This window comes from Mesocricetus auratus, unplaced genomic scaffold (assembly GCF_017639785.1).
Source record: "Mesocricetus auratus isolate SY011 unplaced genomic scaffold, BCM_Maur_2.0 Super-Scaffold_100008, whole genome shotgun sequence".
In the NCBI taxonomy this organism is placed as follows: domain Eukaryota; kingdom Metazoa; phylum Chordata; class Mammalia; order Rodentia; family Cricetidae; genus Mesocricetus; species Mesocricetus auratus.
The window spans coordinates 77,870,561-77,892,263 of NW_024429192.1; the positions used below are offsets into that span (position 1 = coordinate 77,870,561).

A 21,703-nucleotide genomic window follows, 5' to 3' on the forward strand; every position below is an offset into this window, starting at 1 on the left:
CCTTCCCTTCCCAGTCTGGCAGTGGGAGGGAACCTAACCATCTATTCATGGCTCATAGGGACAAGGAATGAAGGGTCTCAGGGGCTGGGTGTATACACCTGGTCTGGCTCCTGACACTAGGTCAGGTGACCCTCTCCTCCTGGCCCCAGCAGTAAATGCCCCCGAGCAGCAGCAGATTTTAAGGTCTGGTGCAAACTGGCTCAGCCTCAAGGAAAAGTTGAAGAACCAAAGGCAATTGTCCTTCAGGTGACCCTCTCAAGTGCTGCAATGCCACTATTGGCCAGCAGGAGGAGACAAAAGACAGCACTCCCTTTCTCCAGGTGCCAGCACCACAGGTGAGGAGGAGTTTCCCAAATGTGGCTTTCTCTGTGCCTGGAAACTTGGGGGGGGGGGGTGTAGAGAGTTGGGACAGTGTCTCTTCCTATATAGCCCTGGATCTTCTGGAACTCATTATATAGACCAGGCTGGGCTTGAACTCCGCGATCCACATGCCTCTCTGGTCTGCGGATTCATTCCTAGGTCCTCAGGTGAGCTTTTATACCCTCTGCTGGGGCAAGGTCCCTTCCCAGCACCCACCCCAGAGGTTCTGTGGAGCTGTCCAAACTCAGGACTCAGAGAGTCAGCTCCTGGGTCCAGCTGCATGGCTGGCCTGAAGCACCACAGAGTTTGGCATAGCCAATTCCCAATGGGCAGTCTAACCAAGTGTCTCTCCAATCCTTTAAATGCAACACTGAGAGTGTAAGGAATCTGTGGTCCCGTTGCAGAGTCCTCAGAAGAGTTGTGAGGAAGGAGCGTATGACAGTGCTCTGCTGCCCTTAGGTTGGGACTGAATACCTCTGTGCCCAGAATCACGGGCCTTGCCCCTCAGCTTCACTCACCAGCAAAGTCACCACCAGTGTCAGCATCAGCCTGGCACATGCCCTCTGCATCCTGTCGGCCTCTACATCCCGACTCCGGCCTGGCTGGTGCTTGGGACTAGAAGTCTGTGGAAACAACTTTGAGTGGGCTGACTGGTGGTGCCTGACCCTGTGCTGTGGAGTGCAGACTGCTTGGTGTCACTGTGCATACCCTCCTGACACCTACCGGGCTATCCCTGTCTGCCACTGTGTCCCAGTCAGGCGTGATGGATCCCAGGAGTCTGGGCCTCCCACAGCCTCAGCTTTGGCTCTGCACCTGCCCAGGGTGGGGCATGAGGTTTCTCTTCCCACCCCTCCAGGGGTGATCATGTGCCTGGTCATCCCCCCACTCTTATCTCTGCTGCTGGCTGCACACGGCCCTCCCGGCTAGACGGGGCCCCTGCTCCTTTGTCCTTTGGACTGGGGCGGGGACCGGTTTCTCTCTTATACAAAAGAGGGTGGGATAGGGCCCAGGGAGGGAAAAGGAGGGCCAGGTCACTAGCCAGAGGCCTGGTGAGGGGAACATGTTCTAAGAGGGTACAGTGAAGGTGGGGGGCCTCTTCAGTGCAAATGCTTAGACCTGGTTCCACAGACCCAGATGGCAGAAGGAACGTCAGGGAGACATTGTTCCAGCCAGAAAGGACACAGCTGGGCCTCAGGCATGGGCAAGAACCTTCTCTTGCTCCTCAGTATGCATGGGGGCTAGAAAATCGCACATCCCACCTCAGGGCTGGCCTTAAGATACTTATGAGCAGGGAACCCAGCTCACACCATGGTGGTCAGGGGCCTGCAGCTCCATGGAACAGCAGGTGGGCATCTCTTCCCTGAGCGGAGTCATGTTCTCACAGCTGCCCCTCCACCTCTTTCTCTGGCTAGGTTCACAGCTTTGTGCATGGTGGCTGTGGTTTTACGTGGTCCCGTTCTGTGCTGGCTGCTGGCATGCTGGGTGTGCTGCTGTGTGCTAGTCCTGGGCTCCTCTGAAGACAGACACAGGACCCACCCATGGCAGGCAAGGATACTCGCCCTCATGGTGTTGTCTTCTGCTGTGGAGTCCACGGTGAGAAACAGAGGGCACTGGGGGACCTAGCAGGCAGGGCCGAGCAGGATCATCTGTGCCTGCCTTGCCTTGTACCTAAAGGTGGCCGCTGCTCCGAGGTGGTTGGGGGGGGGGGAGGGGTGGCATGGCAGAGGCAGATGGGAAGCAGGATCAGAATCTGAGATTGAATTCTGGGTCCCTGGACCACATGCTACCCACACCTTCCTTCAGCCTAGAAAGCTTCCTGGACTTCCAGCCTCCATCCTTCTGCAAAAAAGGTGCTCACTACGGGCTCCTAGTATCTCAGCCATCTTTCAGGGGACTCTGGGTACAATTTCACGAGGTTTGATGTTTGTCTTCCCAGAAGAAATTAAGCTGAGGGTGACATTTGCCCAGGCTACCAGCGGGGGGTGGAGAGCGGTGGGGGGGGGTGTTGGTGGAGGTTTCTGCCCCAGGCGCTCCACTTTATAACACTAGGCGAGCACAGAGCTGTGAAATTTGATTTCACTCCTCTAGAACAGAACAGGGGTGTGTGATTTCATTCCCAGGATTATGACAAAGCCACTTGTTCAGTGGCTTAATAGAAACTCCTTTAATGTCTCTGGCAATAATAAAATCCCCAGGTTCTCACCGGGGCAGACATTCGTCTCACTAAGAGGTTGCAAGGAGCACGAGGTGGGTAGATTCCCACTCCACAGATGGGACCCGACTTCCTGAGCAGACGGAGGGAAACCAGAGGGGATAAAGAGCGAGCCTTGCGGGCTGCTCCAGTCCCAGTCTCTGACCCCAGGTGAAGGCCATACGCATTTACCCAAGGGGCCTCTTCAAATCCAAGGCCTCCTCTGGCTGGATGTGGTAGCATGCGCCTGGAATCCCAGGACTCTGGAGCCAGAGGCTGAAGTTCAAGGCTATCTTGGGCTGTGAGACACTCTCAAATTTAAAAATTTAAGAGCCTACTTGCTTCATCAGCATATACACTAAACTTGGAAGGACACTGAGATCAGCATGCTCTATACAAGGATGAAATGTAAATTGTGAAGTGTGTGTGGCATATGTGCATTTGTGTATGGGTGTGTTCATGCGTGAGGAGCACGGGGGAGGACATCAGCTGTTCTGCTATATCACTCCCCTCCTTTTTTTCTGGAGACAGGGTCTCTCACTGAGTCTGGAGCTAGACATGTGACCCAAGAGCCCCAGTGATCCTCCTGTCTGCCCCTCACAGTGTTGGAGTTACAGGTGCATGTGTGGCTATGCCCGGATTTTTACATAGGTGCTGGGGATTTGAACTCAGATCCTTGCGTTTGCACAATAGGCACTTTTTACCCACTGAATCTTCTACCAGCCCTAAATGTTCTTCTGAGAGAGAGTGTGTGTGTTATCAATGCATCACCAGGAGAAATAACCAATTGGGTGGTATCCACAGGGGATGAGAAATTACAACTGGCCTGTGATTTACAGAGGATATAAAAATGCTAGTCAACAGTTCCTTTTGAGTAAGGATTTTATAGTTTCTATAAAAGTGATGCATACTTGTTATAAAATATAATCATGAAAATTCCAGGAAGGAACCAAGTATCCTCCAACTGCAGCCCCCAAAGCCTTTGACACTGCCGTGTGGAGATGGTAGACAGTGAAGCAGTGATGAATGGAGCCACCATGACATGTTGGCATGTTTAAACTCAGCTGCTCTTGGCTGCTAAGTACGGAGCTGTTCATTTGGTCATTTGTCAGATGCACTAAAGACGTGGGAAAATGACAGACGTCTGAATATTGCAGGTCTGGCGATATGTGCCTGAAATTCCAGCACTGAAATGAAGACTGATGCCGAGTTCAAGATCAGCCGTGGCAACAGAGTGAGAGCCTCTCAAATGAGCCAAACAAAATGGCCGAGGAGACGGCTCAATCATCAGAGTGCTTGCCATGCAGGCTTGAGGACCTGAGTTGGATCCCAGCACCCTTATTAAAACAAAACAAAGCTGGGTGGTGGTGGCACACACCTTTAATCCCAGCACTCGGGAGGCAGAGGCAGGTGGAACTCTGAGTTCGAGGCCAGCCTGGTCTACTGAGAGTTCCAGGACAGCAAGGGCTATACAGAGAAACCTTGTAATGAAAAACCAAAACAAAAAACCCCAAACAACAACAAAACCAACTAACCAAAAACAAACAAACAAACAAACAAACAAAAAAACCCAAACCAACCAAACTGGTAATGTTTACACATGTCTGTAATCTAGGTCTATGGGGGCTGGAGACAGGGGCATTACTGGGGCTTGCTGGCCTCCAATCCAGTCTTTTTTTTTTTTTTTTTGGTTTTTTGAGACAGGGTTTCTCTGTGGCTTTGGAGGCTGTCCTGGAACTCGCTTGGTAGTCCAGGCTGGTCTCGAACTCACAGAGATCTGCCTGCCTCTGCCTCCCGAGTGCTGGCCAATCCAGTCTTTTAGTGAAAGACTGTCTCAAGGGAAGAAAGTGAAGACTAAGAGAGCAAGACACCTGATGTCTGCCTCTGGCCTCTGCATACATGAACATAGCTTGTGAGAGAGCATGCACGCACGCGCACACACACACATGCACACACATGCATACACACACACGCACACACACACACACACACACACACAGGTGGATGTGAGGAGTAACACCTTTTGTTGTCCTCTGACCTTCACATGAGCCCATGTTCACACGGAAACATGCACATGCACAAATGTCAAAAGGACACTGTATGATCTCACAACAGAATTAACACTGATGACACATGACAGCCAAGTCCCCAGCCTTCAAACCTCTCCCAGGGTCCCTTCTGGACAGGACCCACCTGGCATCTTCACGACCCTTCTGCTCAGCCCTAGAGAGTTGCTCAATTTCTTTTCCCCTGGGCAGGATGCATGCAGGCAGTGGTCCCTTTGGATCTGATGGATGCTTCCTTAAGGTCAGACTCTGGGTGTTTTAGGGGCAAGTCAGCCCAAGAGAGATGCTATGTCTTCCATGTGTCTAGTTCCTGAGGATGACCATGTGGCCAAGTGATGTCCCTTTTATTATTTTGTTTTCCGAGACAGGGTTTCTCTGTGTAGCCTTGGATATCCTAGGACACGCCCTGTAGACCAGGCTGGCCTCAGACTCAGAGATCCCGAGTGCAGTGCTGAGATTAAAGGCATGTGCCACCACGGCCTGGTGATGACCCTCTGAAAGTACTGCCCTTTGTGATGGACACCTGTCTAGAACAGAGATTTCTAGAAGACTTCATACATCATTTTGTTGCTAACTTTGGGGACCTCTGATGTCACTTGTCTGCGGCCACCAACACTATCAAGTTTGCTAGACTGCTTCTATGATATTCAGAATTAGTAGGGAGGGGCTAATGTGAGCAGCCATCTTCACTAATAAGCAAGCTGTGAGCTTGCACTGTGAACTTCCCTGACCATCGCATGCTTTTTTGCTGCTCGCTTTGTCAGAGGCAGCCACTGTGGTGCCTCCTGCATTCTCCCAACAAGCTCCTGATTCTGGCATTTCTCTGCTTGTTGCATAGATACTCAGACTCCCCCTGCCCTTTCCCTTGGCCAGGACAATCTGGAATTTTTGATCCTCCTGCCTTTGCTTCCCTGGTGCTGGGATTACAGCCGTGTGCCAGGCTGTACATGTGATGTTTATGTGATGTTGGGGATGGAGCTCAGGCCTTCATGCATGCTCGGCCAGCACTCTACCCATTGAACCACTGTCCTAGTCTCCACGCCTAACGGCAGCATTTCCTATCCTGCCCAGCTTAGCTTACTGTGGTCAGGGCCCTCCATACCCAGGCTCTTTTGAGTGTGGTTCACAGTCAAATAGCTACAACGTTCACCGTGCTATGGCTTAGGTACCCACTTCGCTGGTGCAATTCCATTTACTCTAATTTCTTTTTTTATTTTCCTTACTCTGGATGGCTATGCAGCCTCCTTCACCCTTTCCTTTGAAAGGCATGGAAGACTACTCATTTAGTGGGGGTGCTATGGCCAGGGACTGTACCCCATCAGCTCATAATTCTTATATTTCTTTTTTCTCAGACAGGGTTTCTCTGTGTAACAGCTCTGATTGTTCTGGAATTTACTTTGTAGACCAGGCTGGCCTCAAACCCAGAGATCCACCTGCCTCTGCTTCCCGAGTGCTGGGATTAAACGTGTGTGCTACTATACCTCGCTATGCGGCTGCTCATGTCTATGGTGTAGATTCACTGCCGGCAACACCTCAGCAGCTCTCCTAGCCTGCACCTCACACGCACATCTTGTACTCCATGAGTGAGGTTGGCAATCATGAGCACTGCTGTGTTGATATCAGTATTGAGCAATAAAACCAAGGCTCATAGGTGATGACACATCAAATGTGAAACAAGTCCCATGTGAGCTGTTGTCGCTGACTTGTGCTGCGTGGTTGGGCTTAGTGAGCAGTGGGAACAAGCAAACCTTGGGGGTACCCGACTGTGGGTTTAACCAAGAAAGAGCCCTTCTGTGCAACAGAAAACACAAAATGGGGCTTCCAACCACGCACATCCACTGGGGCAAGGGTAGCCTGCCTCCAGGGGCCAGCATCAGCAGAGCCTGTGCAATACTAGGGTTGTTGCCTGAAACCAACAGGAACATTTGCTCTCTCTCTCTGTCTCTGTCTCTCTCTGCCTCTCTTTCTCTCTCTCTCTCAGTCTCTGTGTAGTCCTAGCTGTTCTGGAACTTGCCATCTAGATAAGGCTGACCTCAAACTCAGAGATTCACATGCCTCTGCCTCTTCAGTGCTAAAGATGTGTGCTATCATACCCATGTCCCCCGACTCCTGTCTCTTACCATCTTTTATCAGTCAGATGGGAGCCAGACAAGCAATCTGGGCTAGCCCTTCTCCAATAGCTCCAGGAAGACACAGATCGAAGGGCACTTCAGCCCGGTGATGCCTGGCACTGGCATTTTGCTGGTATCTTTAGATCCCCAAACGTGGCAAAAGCCCCCAGTTGCCCACCTCAGCATGAAGGCACCTGGATGTTTAAATAACCTACAGCTCAGCACTGCTGACTTCACACTACAGGATCACCCCGGGGTCTCAAGTCAACACTGGTAGATTTGGAAACATGGGGTCACTGTAGCACACTGTAAAAGTGGAAAAGGGGCCTAGTGCATTGCTGGCGTACCCTGTGGAGGTGCACATGTGGGCTACCGAAAGGAAAACCTAGTTTTAGAAATGGCTCGCAATGACCAGAAAACAACCCTCAGCATAAAGACATCTGCTGCTATACTAGAAAAATGAAGTTGTCCAGTTGGCAAGACTCACCAAGACTGGGGACCAGAGTTCAAGACTGGGGATCTGCATGTGAAAAGTAACGACCCATGTAAATTGTCCTTTCACACACACACACACACACGGACAGTCCTCAAACAAACAAATAACTTTGCTGGGCAGTGGTGACGCACACCTTTAATCCCAGGCGGATCTCTGTGAATTCAAAGCCATGAACGTGGCAAAAGCCTGGTCTACAGAGCTAGTTCCAGGACAGTTAGGACTGTTACACAGAGAAACCCTGTCTCAAAAAAAAAGCAATTTAGAAAGCAAGAAATTGTCAGGTGGTAGAGCGTTCACCTAGCACTCAGGGAGCCCTGGGTTCCTCCCCCAACACCACATGAACCAGATGTAACGGTGCACACCTGCCATCCCGGCACTGCAGTCTTGGAGGTGGAACAATAGGGAGTTCAGGGTCATCCTTGGCTACAAAGGCAGTTTGAGGCTAACCTGGGCTACAAGGGACCATGTCTCAAAACAAGAAGTCAAGTAAATCAAAAGCCAAATAGTGCCAGGCGTTGGTGGCGCACGCCTTTAATCCCAGCACTCGGGAGGCAGAGGCAGGCGGATCTCTGTGAGTTCGAGGCCAGCCTGGTCAACAGAGAGAGTTCCAGGACAGCCTCCAAAACCATACAGAGAAACCCTGTCTTGAAAAACCAAAAAAAAAAAAAAAAAAAAAAAAGCCAAATAGTTTCTCACTTCCTACTTTGTATTCCAGTTTTGTTCAAAGAGAAGAACAAAGAGCAACAAGCCGGTGTTCGTCTGTGTACAGAAAGGGCTGACGTTTTGCTGTGGCATGGTTTCACTGACGGCTTCTGGTATGAAGACTCAGGTCTATGACAGGTGAGTCCAGGGCTCTGTGGTGTGACGACCATACTGGGCAGGATATTACATTGGTGGTCAGCCCCGAGAGGATCCTGTGACGTACACAGACGGAAGAATAAGACGACTGTCTGAAGGGAAACCGAGGACAGCTGAGGAAGCATTTTGGGGCGTGCTGCAGGGCTGAGCCATGTCCTAAAGTCCCGTGGGGACTCCTTCCCTTAGGCAGCACGGTTGAGTCTCAGGTCTCCTGGCCCTGTGGGCAGAAGGGCTCAGCTCTGCTCCAGGCAGCTGGAGACGTGGCCCTGTGGTTTTCTTCTCATCATTTGTCCTTTGCCTCCGGCTGCTCATCCATCAAATCTCTAAAGCCCAGTTTTTCCAGCGGTTCTGGGGCCATCAGCTGCCTGGAAGAGAAAGATGCTCTCATGTTCACACACCTGTCCTGCCTTCCAGCACCCCCACTCTAAAACAGAAAAACAGACCCCACGGGGCAACGAGCCAACAGGCCACGTGAGCCCCAAGGTCCCTTCCAGCCACACAGCCAGTCCAACTTCACAAGGGCAGAGGCTGAGGATGTGGGAGGGACCAGATAATGCCACATGACCCTATGGGCATGAGCAGAGTCTGAGAGAGCTGAGGCTAGGTAAGTGTCCCCACAGTGGAGGACCAGGGGTAGGAAGAACAGGGCCGATCAGTGAGCTCCAGGCCAGCGAGACTCTGTCTCCAAAGTGGGACGGGTGGCATATGCACGCTCACACGCACACAGCCAAAGGAATGCTTTCATGTACCTCTGCCTCCTAAGGGAACCCACCTAGAAAGACATCCTTCGAAGCTGGGCGTTGGTGGCGAACGCCTTTAATCCCAGCACTCGGGAGGCAGAGGCAGGTGGATCTCTGTGAGTTGGAGACCAGCCTGGTCTACCGAGTGAGTTCCAGGACACAGTCCAAAACAATACAGAGAAACCCTGGGATTAAAGATGTGCACCACCAACGCGCGGCTTAATTTTTATTTATTTTATTTTATCTTTGTTTTTTGAGACAGGCTTTCTCTGTGTGGTTCTGGCGGTTCTGAAACTTGCTCTGTAGACCAGGGTGACCTTAAATTCACCCAGATCCACTTGCCTCTCCTGCTCCCTAGTGCCATGGTTAAAGGCATGTGCTATCACTGCCCAATGTTAATTTTCTTTTTTAGTTGCATTTATTTAGGCACTGGTGTGTGTGTGTGTGTGTGTGTGTGTGTGTGTGTGTGTGTGTGTCTGTTAGGTCAACAGTATTGCTTGCACTCACCTAGCTCAGGCCAGTAAGTCACAAAAAAGTGAACGGGCAGGAGTATACTGTGGGTAGAACCCACACACTCTGAAATGCATTACTACTAAGCTATACTCCAGCCCCTCACTGGGTGATTCTAGGCAGGTGCTCTACCACTGAGCCACACCCCCCACAGCCCCTTACTGGGGAATTCTAGCAAGTGCTCTACCACTGAGCCATACCCCAGTCCCTTACTGGGGAATTCTAGGTAGGTGCTTTACTATTGAGCCACACCTCAACCCTTCACTGGGGGATTCTATGCAGGTTCTCTACCATTGAGTCACACTCCAGCCCCTCACTGGGGGATTCTAGGCAGGTGCTTTACCAATGAACTATATCCTCAGTCCTGCTTTTATTATTAGGCTCAAACTCTACATCCTCCTGCCTCAGTCTCTCTTATGTTACAGGCCCCCATATTGCTCTCACTGCTGAATTTGTCCAGCTTGTCTGTGGGAACCTCTCCTTTTCCAGATACCAAGACACAGGGACTGAGTCTGGGGAAGGCAGGAACCTGCTCACATCCTTATCCTCAGGCTGGCATCACTCTGTCCTTCTTCTAAAGCTCAGCAGACCCAAGAAGAAATTCTTGGCCACCTTCTGAGGCTACAGGCAAGCACTCTGAGGCTCAGTGACAGCTATGTGCCCCTGGAAGCAGCAAGATCAGGACAAACTCCGGCACCGTTTGCAATGGCAGGGCACAGCCTTACAGTTACTTGTCCCCATTGCCTGAGCCAACCCCCTCCCCCACATGCCTATACCTTAGGGACTTGTCTGGGTTCATCAAACAAAGCAGGCTGAAGTGGACCATTGGCAGACTAGGTGCCTGAATTCCAGTGTGCGCGACCGAGACAGACCCCTCCCCTGTGTAATGACACACGACCTGCTTCTTCACGACCACAGTTGGAATGGCTCTTACTGTAAGGCACCGCTCTACAGATCCCTGTTTTTGTTGGTTTAAAAGTAAATGTGGGGGGTGCAGGCATCATCATCCATCATTTCTTAAGTCTCCCATTGTCTCCATTACATTCCAAACGGCTTTCAATGGAGGGGACGATGCTGCGATGCATGTTCTTACGGGCTGAGAATGTGAAAGGCATGAAGACCTGTCAGCTCAGTCAGCACTGCTGTGATGTACGATGGCTTAATGGGGCTGTGTGCAGGACTGTCACTCACAAAGAGGTTCTCAGGGCAGCTCGGCAGCCTAGGTGCCACCCCACCTGCTAAGCTGTGACTTCTTCCGGCAAACGTCAGGCATCTGATGTGGCCAGGGAGGTGGCTGAGTTGGTAAAGTGGACCTGGGTTCTTTCCCCAGAAACAACATAAAGAAAGCTGGGTGTGCTAGTGTGTTTGCAATCCTAGTGCTGGGAGGCAGAAATGGGAGGATCCCTTGGCTTGCCTGTGCCCAGCCTAGCCTAATCAGTGTACCCCAGGCCAGGGACAGACCTTGCCTCAAAAAATACAGTGGGGGCTGGAGAGAGAGCTCAACAGTTAAGAGTGCTTGCTGCTCTTTCAGGAGACCAGGGCTCAGCTCCCAGGACCCATATGGTGGCTCACACACATATGTATGCATACCAAGGGGGAAAAATGGAAAAATCCAAGCAGAGCCTAGGCCTGAACAAGCTGCAGCTTGCTGGGCATTTTGCAGAACAGGCTGTGAGAGCCACAGGAAGCTGGGATCTGAACTCAGATTGGAACTGTGACAATGTACTCGCCTTTGCATCCTGCACATTAAATACTCTTTAGATTCATTTCTGCACAAAGCATTTTCAAAATTCTTGTCGCGGAGACACTTCATGAACTTTTCTTTAAAGCTTTTACATTCACCTAGAAAGAAAAGGAAGACAGTGTCCTGTTTGTAAAGAGAAGGCCTGGCCTGCTCATGGTGGCCTCCGGGGCAGTGCTATGGTTTCCATCAAAAGTTGTTTCCTTCCTGGGGCTGTGGATGTGGCTGGGGAGGGGTAGACTGCATGTTTGGCATACAATTACTTGGGTTCAATCCCCATCACTTCAAACAAAAACTAACAAGGGGTGAAGAGAGGGCTCACTGGTTATGAGCACAGGCTGCTCTTGTAGAGGAACTGAGTTTGGTTCCCAGCACCCACATTGGGCAGCTGACAAATGCCTGTAGCTCCAGCTCCAAGGAATCAAACACCCTCTTCTGGTCACCAGGGGAGCCTGCACACACATGGTACGTAGACTCAGATGCACACATATACACTCAGGTGCACACACACACTCAAATGCACACACATACACTCAAATGCACACACATACACTCAGGTGCACACACATACTCAAATGCACACACATACACTCAGGTGCACACACATACACTCAAATGCACACACATACACTCAAATGCACACACACATACTCAGGTGCACACAATACAGTCAGATGCACAGACAGATACTCAGGTACACAGACATACACACTTACACACACATACACTCAGGTGCACACACATACACTCAAATGCACACACATATACTCAGGTGCACACAATAAACTCAGATGCACAGATACACACTCAGGTACACAGACATATACACTCGCTTGCACACACATACACTCAGGTGCACACACACACACACTCAGGTGCACAGATATATATACTCAGATGCACACACATATACATAAAGTTAAAAAATGTAAATAAATGTTTAAAACAGAAAATATCCCAGTGAAATGTTGGTAAAGACATAATAACCTAAGGTCAGTGAGATGACTCAGTGGGCAAAGGTACTTGCTACCAAGACTGTCAACCTAAGTTTGATTTCCAAGACCCATGTGTTAGAAAGAAAGACCCCTCCCCTACTTCCACATGTGTGCCACAGCACACCCTCAAACACACCAAACAAACATAATTCTTAAACACAATAATCTCTAAAGCTGTCCCCAGAACTGGAGTCTCCATGGCAACTCACCCACTGCTCAATCAATACTAACACACCACCATAAACACCACAGTGTCAGAACTTTCTCGGGTTGTTTTTGTTTGTGGCAGGTGTGGGGTTTTGTTTTGTTTTCTTTTTTTTTTTTTTTTTTTTTTGCAGTGCTAAGGACAGAACTTGGGGCCTCCTGTTCCTGTGCATGCTACCCTGCTTCATGAGAATAGAGAATATTACCAACACTCTCCTGGTGGTTTTAGGTTTTTTTTTCTCCACATTTCAGTTTTCCCAAAGGCAGGTTAACTGTAGACTTCAGAACTGTGGATGCTAATCCTCTGGTCTGGAGGCTTGGCTCAAAGGTGCCAAGCCTGGGCTCCAGCCCCAGTATTAGACACCAAAAAGCTTTTTGAAAATATTTCTTTGCCAAATGTTCACTGAAGGCCCAGAGCTTCAAGTTGGAGTGAGGGTGGCTCCTGGACTGTCAACAGGGGAGGCTAACATCAGTCCCACGCCAGGAGTTCCATCACCATCCTGGTCACCTTAGACCCAAGTGTGAGCTCTCACTTGGAAGGACCATGCCATGGCTGGTGGCTCTCTGAAATAGCGATCTTCAAGACTCAAGTTTCCAGCCGGGCGGTGGTGGCACACACGTTTAATCCCAGCACTCGGGAGGCAGAGGCAGGGGATCTCTGTGAGTTCAAGGTCAGCATGTTCTACAGAGCAAGTTCCAGGACACCCTCCAAAACAATACAGAGAAGCCCTGTCTTGAAAAAAACAAAACAACAACAGCAAAACAAAAGACTCAAGTTTCCCTGCCTGCAGCCACACAGGGCTCTGAGCATGTCCAGCCCCAGTCTGGGAGGTGCCTGGGGCTCTAATTTCTCTGCACCCCTAGGTCCAGTATATCAGACTCCACCCACCAGATCTAGCATCCCATATCCAACACACCGACCCTGTCACCCAGGTCTGTCACCCTACACGTTGCCTCTCAGGTCCAGCACCTCACACCTGGCTCTCAGTACCATCTAACTCCTCAGACAGTGCACCTAAATCCAGCACCTCTGGGTATCACCCACCTCCGGGTATCACCCAGATCCAGTACCCAGACCCAGTACCCCTGAACCTGCCATCTATCAACAGGGAAACAGCACTCCAGCCTCTGCCACCCAGACTGAGCCCCCCAGACCTTAAACCCAGATCCAGTACCCCTAACCCTGTCACCCAATCCCAGCACCCCCTGACCCTGCTATCCAGAACCAGTACCCCAAGACCTTGCCACTCACATCCAATACCCCTGACTCTGTCACCGAGAAACAGCATTCCAGACCCTACCACTCAGAGTACCCCTAACCCTGCCACTCAATCCCGGACCGCCGGCAGCCTGAGTCTCGCCTGGCCTCACCGAAGTGGTCCAGCGGGAAGCTTCCTTTATCTGGTGGCCGAGGCTGGAAGCTTTTGGTCCCGAAGTTCATTGCGGTCGACATGACTGCGGAATCAAGAGCAGTGAGCAGCGGCAACGCAGGGAGGATAGCCGAGCACCGAGCAGGCCCAGGAAGCTCCGAGCTAGTCGAGCGGTGGGCCTGCCCCGCCCGCCCCGCCCGCCCCGCCCCTCTGTGCTCTGACAGGGCGTAATGGTGGCCGCAATCAAGAGCTTTCCAGTCTTCTCAGCAGAAGCCCAGACATCTTTTAGTACCCATGAGAAGACAAGGTTAGAAAGGTGCAGCCCCTTGCCCGAGGATGCCAGTTTGTGTCCCGGGATCTTCATCCCATCCCGCTTTCTGCCACGGACTGAGTTTCCCATATACTTAGAGTCTAAGCGAGGCAAGAAGGACACTGAAGGACACTATCTTCTTGTAGGTGTTGTGGCACAGTTCCACAAACAGTCAGAAATGAAAGCAGGGTGTAGTGCCAGCTGGGGAGGCCGAGGCAGGAGGATTGCCTGAGTTTTAGGCAAACCTGGGCTACACAGCAAGATCCAGTTTCACGAAACAAAACTGTCCAAAAGGACCTTTTCCATGGCTCAAGAGACTGGAATTCGGAGTCTAAGGTGTGGGCCATTAGGTCCTTAGTGGGCTGCTGTCCGCTCCAGGGAGCCCGGTCTCCTCACCCCTCATCCCCCCCCAGCCTCTGGAGGGTTCTATCATCTTGGGTAATCCTGGATTGCTAGAAACAATGCTCCTTCTTCTGGACCTCCACTTCTGGTGACATTCTCCTCATGTATCTGTATTCAAGCATTTCTTTTTTTTTTTTCTTTTTTTCTTTTTTCGAGACAGGGTTTCTCTGTATTATTTTGGAGCCTGTCCTGGAACTGGATCTGTAGACCAGGCTGGCCTTGAACTCACAGAGATTTATCTGCCTCTGCCTCCCGAGTGCTGGGATTAAAGATGTGCTCAGCTCATCAGAACAATTTCAACCTCAGCTGCTCACATCTGCCATGACATTGTTTCAGAAGAGGCCATCAGGTCCTAAGGGGTTGGGACTGTGCCACATGGATTTGGAAGGAATAGTCTATGATGATGGGATGGAGTCCACTGGCAGCAACACCTGTCCCCAGACCCTGCTTTTCAGCTGGGGACAGAGAAGACGACTTGCTTCTTGCCTCCCAACACTGACTGTGATTGGGGGATGCTGTCCATCATTCCTTCTCAGCAACAAATGGCTTCTGTGTCACACACCCATCCAGACCCCTGGCAGTGAGCAGGAGGAGCATCAATGGGCTCATAGCAGCATCTTGGGGCCAGCTCTCTCGCTATAGTCCTGATGGATCCTAATATCACTAATACTTCCAGTGTTGGGTAGAAGGAAACAATTCCCAGGAACTGCAGAGAGGTGCTTGGCCAACAGATCTTTAGCTCCCAACCTAGAGCCCACCCTCTTCCACATTGCTGGACTTCTCTTCTCCATAGCCATCCACTGGTCTCCTTGCTGGATGCCATGCTGGCTTCTTGTGTGGGAGGCTGCATTTAGCTTCAGGTGTCCAGACCTGTAGACTGCCTTGCAGAGGGGTATCACCTCTCTACCCAAACCTCCAGAGAGCCCATTCCAATTCTAGTTCAGCTTACCCATCAAGAAGGAGCATAGGGCTTAGTAGGCAAGACCACTTGCTACACAAGCATGAGGACCTGAGTTCAGATCCCCAGAACCCCCGCCCCTAAAGTCAGGCCAGGTGGTATGGGCCTAAAACCTCAGCACTGTAAGGGCTTAGGGCTTTCTGGCTGCCAGCCTAGCTCTGGGGTCAGCAAACACCCTGTCACAAGGGGATAAGTTGAACAGTAATAAAGCAGGACACCTGACATCCTCCTGGGGTTTCCACATGTGCATGGGGTACACACATACAACATATGTGCACATATATATATATCACACACGCGTGCGCGCGCGCGCGCGCACACACACACACACACACACACACACACACACACGGTGGGGGCAGGGGGACTCCAGAAGGAAAACTGTACTTTGTCCTTGTCATGTAAACAACTCTTTTTCCACCTTCTCTATGCCTGGAACCAGGGGCCACACACTGAGTTACTCATTAATTTTTTTGAGCTGTGAACAATAGTGGCTTTTATCTCAGCAAGCAGCCCTTTCTGCTTAAAATAAAAGGACATCTCTATCCCTGAGGTGGCAGGACCTCTGTCAGGCAGCCCCAAAGAACCAACAAAGCATCAGGGGCTGGTGTCTAGGCCAGGACAGCAAGCTTCTAATCCGCCATTCCTAGGAAACAGCACTGTCTTGTATGAGCTTCTTTGTTGTTGTTTGTAGCTCTGGCTGGCCTTAAACTCACTGAGCTCTGCTTCCTAAGTGCTGGGTTCCTAAGCATTGTGATCAAAGGTGTGCACCACCACACCCAGCTGTTTAGCCAAGGGAGGAGTGTGTGTGTGTGTGTGTGTGTGTGTGTGTGTGTGTGTGTGTACGTACATGTGTGGATCCATGTAAAGGCAGGAACAGTGTCAAGCGCCTTCTTCCATATTTCTCTGAAGTGGGATCTCTCTCCAAATTGGAAGCTCACCATTTTTGGCAAAGCTGATTGGTCGATAAGCTCTCAAGAGCCATTTATCTATGTCCCCCCAATGCTGGGGTTACAGGCATGCACAGCCATGCCTGGCTTTTTATGTGGATGGTAGCAATTCATACTCAAGCCCTCAGGATTCAGTAGCAAGCACCCTTCCTTACTAAGCCATCCCATCTTTTGAGACAGAGTCTCTCACTGACCATGGAGCATCCTAATTCAGGAGACTGGCTAGCCAGTAACCCCAGGGATCTTCTAGTCTGACTGGTCATCACTGGGGATACTCATGTGATAGGTTTTCTGTAACCCCAATAATAGATTTCTCCTCTGATGCAGTAAGCCAGATCAAGCTGAATTATAGAAGTAAATGATTGGCTGGGTGGTGGTGGTACACACTTTTATTCCCAGCACTCGGGAGGCAGAGGCAGGTGGTTCTCAGTGAGTTTGAGGCCAGCCTGGTCTATGAAGTGAGTTCCAGGACAGCCAGGACTGTTACACAGAGAAATTCTGTCTCAAAAAACAAAACAAAACAAAAAGTAAAAGACCAGGTGTATTTGAACAAAGCAACTCCAGGTGAGTACTCCAGCCCCAGAGATGGGTGTGGGGGAAGGAGGCAGAAGAGGAATCACATGGCTGATCCAAAGGAGGGCACTTAAATACCCTGTGATGGGAGATGTCATTCTGTAAATCTGTCTCTCTTATTGGTTGATGAATAAAGCACTGTTGGCTAACAGGGAAGCAAGATAGATGGGACTAGGAGTCAAGGAGGATTCTGGGAAAGAGAGGCAGGGTTAGAAACGATGTAGCCGCCATAGGAATAAGAGGTTTGGACCTTTTTCTCCGGTAAGAGAAATACTTAGAATAACAATTATGGGTTAAATACTTAAGTCAGAGCTAGCCAGTAAGAAACCAAGCAAACAGCCAACAGCTTCATAATTAATATAGCGTCCTGTGTGTTCATTTAGGGACTGCAACTGTGGCAGGGCCCAGGCGACTGGCAAGAAGACTACACTCTACAACGCCTGGCATTGAAACATCCTCTATAAGCAGGGGTTTGTGCCCAATCATGGTAGGCAGGGTCTTGAGCAGCTAGCAGCTTAGGGGGAGGAGCCACTGCCAGGAATGTGGAACTGGACTCCCAGAAGTCTCTCTGAGAGGGCAGAGTTTGGAGAGAGAAACAACTGGGACAGAGATGGAGATTCCAGCTGAACATCATGTACCAACTGCCTGGCTATGATATGTGCTGGGGGATCTAAACCCAGGTCCTCATGCTTGCATGGCAAGTACATTACCAATGAAGCCATCTGTCCAGCCCTGGGGTTTATTATTTTTAAATAATTTTCAGTTTATGTATATGAAAAGTGGTGAGAGAACTCCCAGCTTTGATGTGATATTGTACTACACCAGCTCGCTCAGGCTGACGACAGTAGCATGGCTATATCCTTGAACTTGGTGTTCTACACCTAGCTTCTTCCACCCAGGCTTCCTCCCAGCATGCACTAGGGCCTAAAAACTGGGTGGAAACTATATCTCTTATTGACTTATCCTGTGGAGTGGTACAGTATCCCCCAGAGTGCCCCTAAATCCAAGTGTAGGGAAATAAAGTCCCCTTCTGCTAGAAAGATAACATCATATTACATGAAGGACGTATGATCAGAGCATCTTACATGGCCGTCTTTGGTGGGTATCGCCCACTCCACGTCAGGTCAAGGCCAGATGTAACCTGAGGCAGCCAATGTGAGTTCTGCATACAGGCATTGCTCAGGGCACCTGTGAGCCTAGCCCTAAGAAGTCTGATGAGAACAGACCCTCAGTAGATTGAGCAACCATGCCGGAGACAGTTGGCGCCACACCTTTGCAGGGTGTGGGGAAATTCCATAAAAATTTAAAAAGGAAACAGCCTGGGGCTGGGGATGTAGTTCAGTAAAAACTAAGATTTAATCCCCAGCACTTGAAAAAAAAAAAGAACAACTATAGGCACGATGGTGCATACCTACAATGCCAGTCAGCACTCTGACGGAGGAGGAGTTAATGGTCAGCCTGGGCTATGCACATAAAAAATTTAGAAGTGGGGATGTAATTCAGCGGTAGAGTGTTAGGTCTCAAACCCTGGACAAACTGATGTACCTGTTTAACATATCAAAACAGACCTGGCCACCAGGTTCTCCCAGAATTCCTTAGTCCTACTTGTTACAGAGTACATGGCTGGCACACTCTGCTCCTCACCCTAAACTTTTCCGACCCAGGGGTTGGGCTGCCCTTCCCTATATAATCCTGTCTCACCCCTCTACCCTCACTCACATTGCCCAGCTCAGGATCATGGACTCTCCAAGATGTCCTTGCCTCTGGCTATGCTCTCCCTCACATCTACAATAAACGTTGTCCAGCATACCTAGGAGCAGCCATGTCCTTCCTTTTCCTCCCTTCCTCCCTCCCTCCTTCCCTCCTTCCCTCCATCCATCCCTCCCTTCTTTCTTTCTTTCCATTCATAGAGCACTTGCCTAGAAATCCCCAGTGAGGGGCTGGGAGTGTTGCCCAGTGGTAGAGCACCTGCCTAGAATCCCCCAGTGAGGGGCTGGGAGTGTGGCTCAGTGGTAGAGCACCTGTCTAGCAAGGCCTTGGGTTGTATTCCTAGCATTACAAGAATAACAACAAGCCCCCAAGACTCCCCCACCTCCACTATTACTTTGCAACATCTTTTGCAGATATGCACAGCAGCAAGTCTTATTATACAAGACAAGCTGGCCCAGAGGTCAGGATCCTCCTGCCTTCCCCTCCCCAGTGCTGGGATCACAGGTGTGCCCACCTCCCTTTGCTTTACCCTCGTATCTTTAGCAGATTGCTTTGTGACAGCTTAAAGCTAGGAACAACGTGAACATTCACATCCACCACGCCCAGCACAGCAGAGGAGGCCCGTGTCTAATTCTGAGTACACAGTAGTGCTAAAAATAGCATTAAGCAATGTATGATGGATGTATGGTGAGGAGCACACTGGGCTTGAGTAAACTGTATGGTGACTGATTCTTGCTACTTAAATTTGGTAATGGCTCAGACACATGCCCAAACGCATCAGAATCTGTTTTAAATACCCCCACTTTTTTTGTTATTATTCTCAGTTCTGGTGAATGGGACCCTGGGCCTGGTGCACACTGGGTGAGTGATCTGCTGCTAAATTGTACCTATCTGCAGCCCAGAATGTGTGAATTATGCATATGGTTTTGTATATGTTGGTAGCATTATAAGTGTGGAGGATAGACGGGGAAGCTGTTCAAGCATGAAGACCTGTGTTTTATCCCCATACCCACGTAAAAAGCCAGGTAAGACACATATGGTACACACTTGTAATCACAGTGTACTGAGAAGGTGCTAACGGCTATCTGGGCAGCCAGCCTAGCCAAACTGGTGAGCTCCAGGTCAGCAACAGATCCTGTCTGGATAGACAAGGTGGGGCTGAGGAGACAGCTCAGGGAGTAAAATGCTGTGCAAGTTTGAGGATTCCTATGTAAAAGTGGATGTGGTGTCATCCATGCCTGCAATCCCAGAGCTCTTACAGCAAGGCAGGAGAAATCCCAGAAGCCAACAGCTAGTGAATAACATGCAGCTGCAAACAAGAGACTGTCTCAAACAAGGTGGATGGTGAGAACTAGCAACAGAGGTCTTCTCTGACCTCTGCACATGTGCGGTGGCATATGTGCTTGCATATGGACACACAACACACACACACACACACACACACACACACACACCAGGATCTTTCAACTGTGCATGGTGTACACTAGTAATCTAAATCCTAGGGAAGAAGAGGCTGGAGGATCAGGAATTTAAGTTCAGCCTCAGTTACATAGTGAGTTTAAGGCCAGCCTGAGCTACATGAGATTTGAGACTCTTTATCAAATAAACAAATAGACAACAACAACAACAAAAATCCTTCCCCCAAATAGCCCTCAAGGTAGCTGGATAGTGATGCCTGTAATCCCAGCCCTCTGGAGGAAGAAGCTGGAGGATTTGGGCCATGCCAGTCATGGCACAAGCATGACTTCCCCAGGTCCTCAGGGAGGAGCTGTCCACAGATACCTGGGCACCAGACCACTTCACTCATCACGGCAACTTCGGGGTGAGCTTCTGTGGGTCTTTGCTGCAGCCGTAGGGACTCTCATGGTGGCAGGTGAGCTCATGCCTGCTCCTGGAGGGGCTGCAGACTCCTGCCCCGATCACCCTGACGCCTTTCCTGTCCCAGCCTGTCTGGCTCCTCTACACCTACCTCCACATCACGTCGACCCCGACAGCCTGGCAAGTCTCAGCTCACTAGCTACAGTCCAGACTCCACCAAACACCACCTGCCTTGACGCCCCCCCACCCACCCAATACATACTCAAGGGCAAACGGAGTCACACCAGTCTTGCCCTGGAATTGTGATGGCGGGACCCTACTGGTCCCTCTGCCACTGATTTCCATATCCCTGACCCCTGGCCAAGGCTGGCACACTAAGGGCTCACTAAGTGCTTCCTGCAACAATTATGTAGATTTCCCTGGCTGGGTAGGATCCCAGACTTGGATGTCCAATAAGTGGCCTTGGAAGCAGCATCTGGTTGAAGCATGACCCAGATATCCACTGTGGTGACAAGGAGCTGTCCCAACCCAGGCTCATGCTGTTCCAGGGAATAGAAGTGCTAGGTTCCCATTGCAGGTGAGATGCAACCTAGGCTGGGCTTTGCTCCACAGGCAATACAGGGGAGCAAGACCGAGGTGCAGGGAGTGGGGATGGCTTCTGCTTCAGCTCAGCATTTGTGCAGGGTGTGGACAACACCCCAGGGCACAGGCCCCATGGTGAGGGGCCCTGCTGGAGGTGGGGGGACAGGACTCAAGGAGCCTCATGTTGAGGCAGGCTGCGGGAAGCAACCCAGCTACTTCTGTTGCCAACAGCCACCCGCCCCGCACAGACTTTTCTCACAGGGGCACCCCAGTGAGGACACCAGGGTTTAAGAGACGGGATTAGGGCCCAGACAGCTGGGGCTGTAAAACTGGCCACCTGCTGTGTCTGTACATAGTCTGTTAGATGACCCCTCAGTGTCTGGATGGCCCTGCCCCTTACTCCAGGCTGCTGGGGTGAGCTCTCTCAACTTTAGGAGACACTGGCTGCTTCTGAAGACAGTGGGCTTTGAGGCCCTTGTGACTAGAGAGGCCCTTGATGTCTTCTGCACAGGACATTCAGTGTCAGAGGTCTCGCACCTGCTGGGCTCTAGGGTCCTGCTTCTGGAGGCTCCAATCTGATGACACAGGGGACTATTCATTTCAGTACCCAAATCCACAAGTTCCACTTTGACAAGACCACATAGAACTAGCAGGATCCCAGAGAATTGGGGACAGAATAGACAATGGACTCTGACCATGTCACTGGAACCTGGGGGCACATGGAAGGGTGTGGCTATCCTGGAAGCCTGACCCCAGAT

At 50.6% G+C, this 21,703-nt stretch overlaps 1 protein-coding gene and 1 long non-coding RNA gene across 4 annotated transcripts; one reads left to right on the plus strand and one right to left on the minus strand.

Moving 5' to 3' along the window:
* Nucleotides 1-234: 234 nt before the first annotated feature.
* On the plus strand, nt 235-3,911 carry LOC121142023. 3 transcript variants are annotated; one of them, XR_005879039.1, is made up of 3 exons: nt 235-335; nt 1,773-1,953; nt 3,709-3,911. It is a non-coding gene; the product is annotated as an uncharacterized LOC121142023 (long non-coding RNA). The 3 variants fall into 3 exon arrangements; XR_005879037.1 differs by lacking the exon at nt 235-335 and adding an exon at nt 1,358-1,585; XR_005879038.1 differs by lacking the exon at nt 235-335 and adding an exon at nt 1,377-1,409.
* A 3,998-nt stretch (nt 3,912-7,909) lies between these two features.
* LOC101830460 (cytochrome c oxidase assembly protein COX19) lies at nt 7,910-13,777 on the minus strand. The gene is made up of 3 exons (XM_013120417.3): nt 13,644-13,777; nt 11,063-11,174; nt 7,910-8,447 (listed from the first exon to the last, which is right to left on the minus strand). The coding sequence occupies exons 1-3, from the start codon at nt 13,723-13,725 to the stop codon at nt 8,366-8,368; spliced, it is 276 nt and encodes a 91-aa protein (XP_012975871.1). The 5' UTR covers nt 13,726-13,777; the 3' UTR covers nt 7,910-8,365.
* Between the last annotated feature and the right edge of the window lie 7,926 nt (nt 13,778-21,703).

Bases quoted from the DNA above. Each gene is read 5' to 3' on its own strand.
- LOC101830460 (XM_013120417.3), bottom strand. From the start codon at position 13,725: ATGTCGACCGCAATGAACTTCGGGACCAAAAGCTTCCAGCCTCGGCCA. The intron at 11,175-13,643 runs GTGAGGCCAGGC...TTTTCTTTCTAG, and splicing joins CTTCCCGCTGGACCACTTCG to GTGAATGTAAAAGCTTTAAA. The intron at 8,448-11,062 runs GCGAGTACATTG...TTTCTCTTCCAG, and splicing joins TTAATGTGCAGGATGCAAAG to GCAGCTGATGGCCCCAGAAC.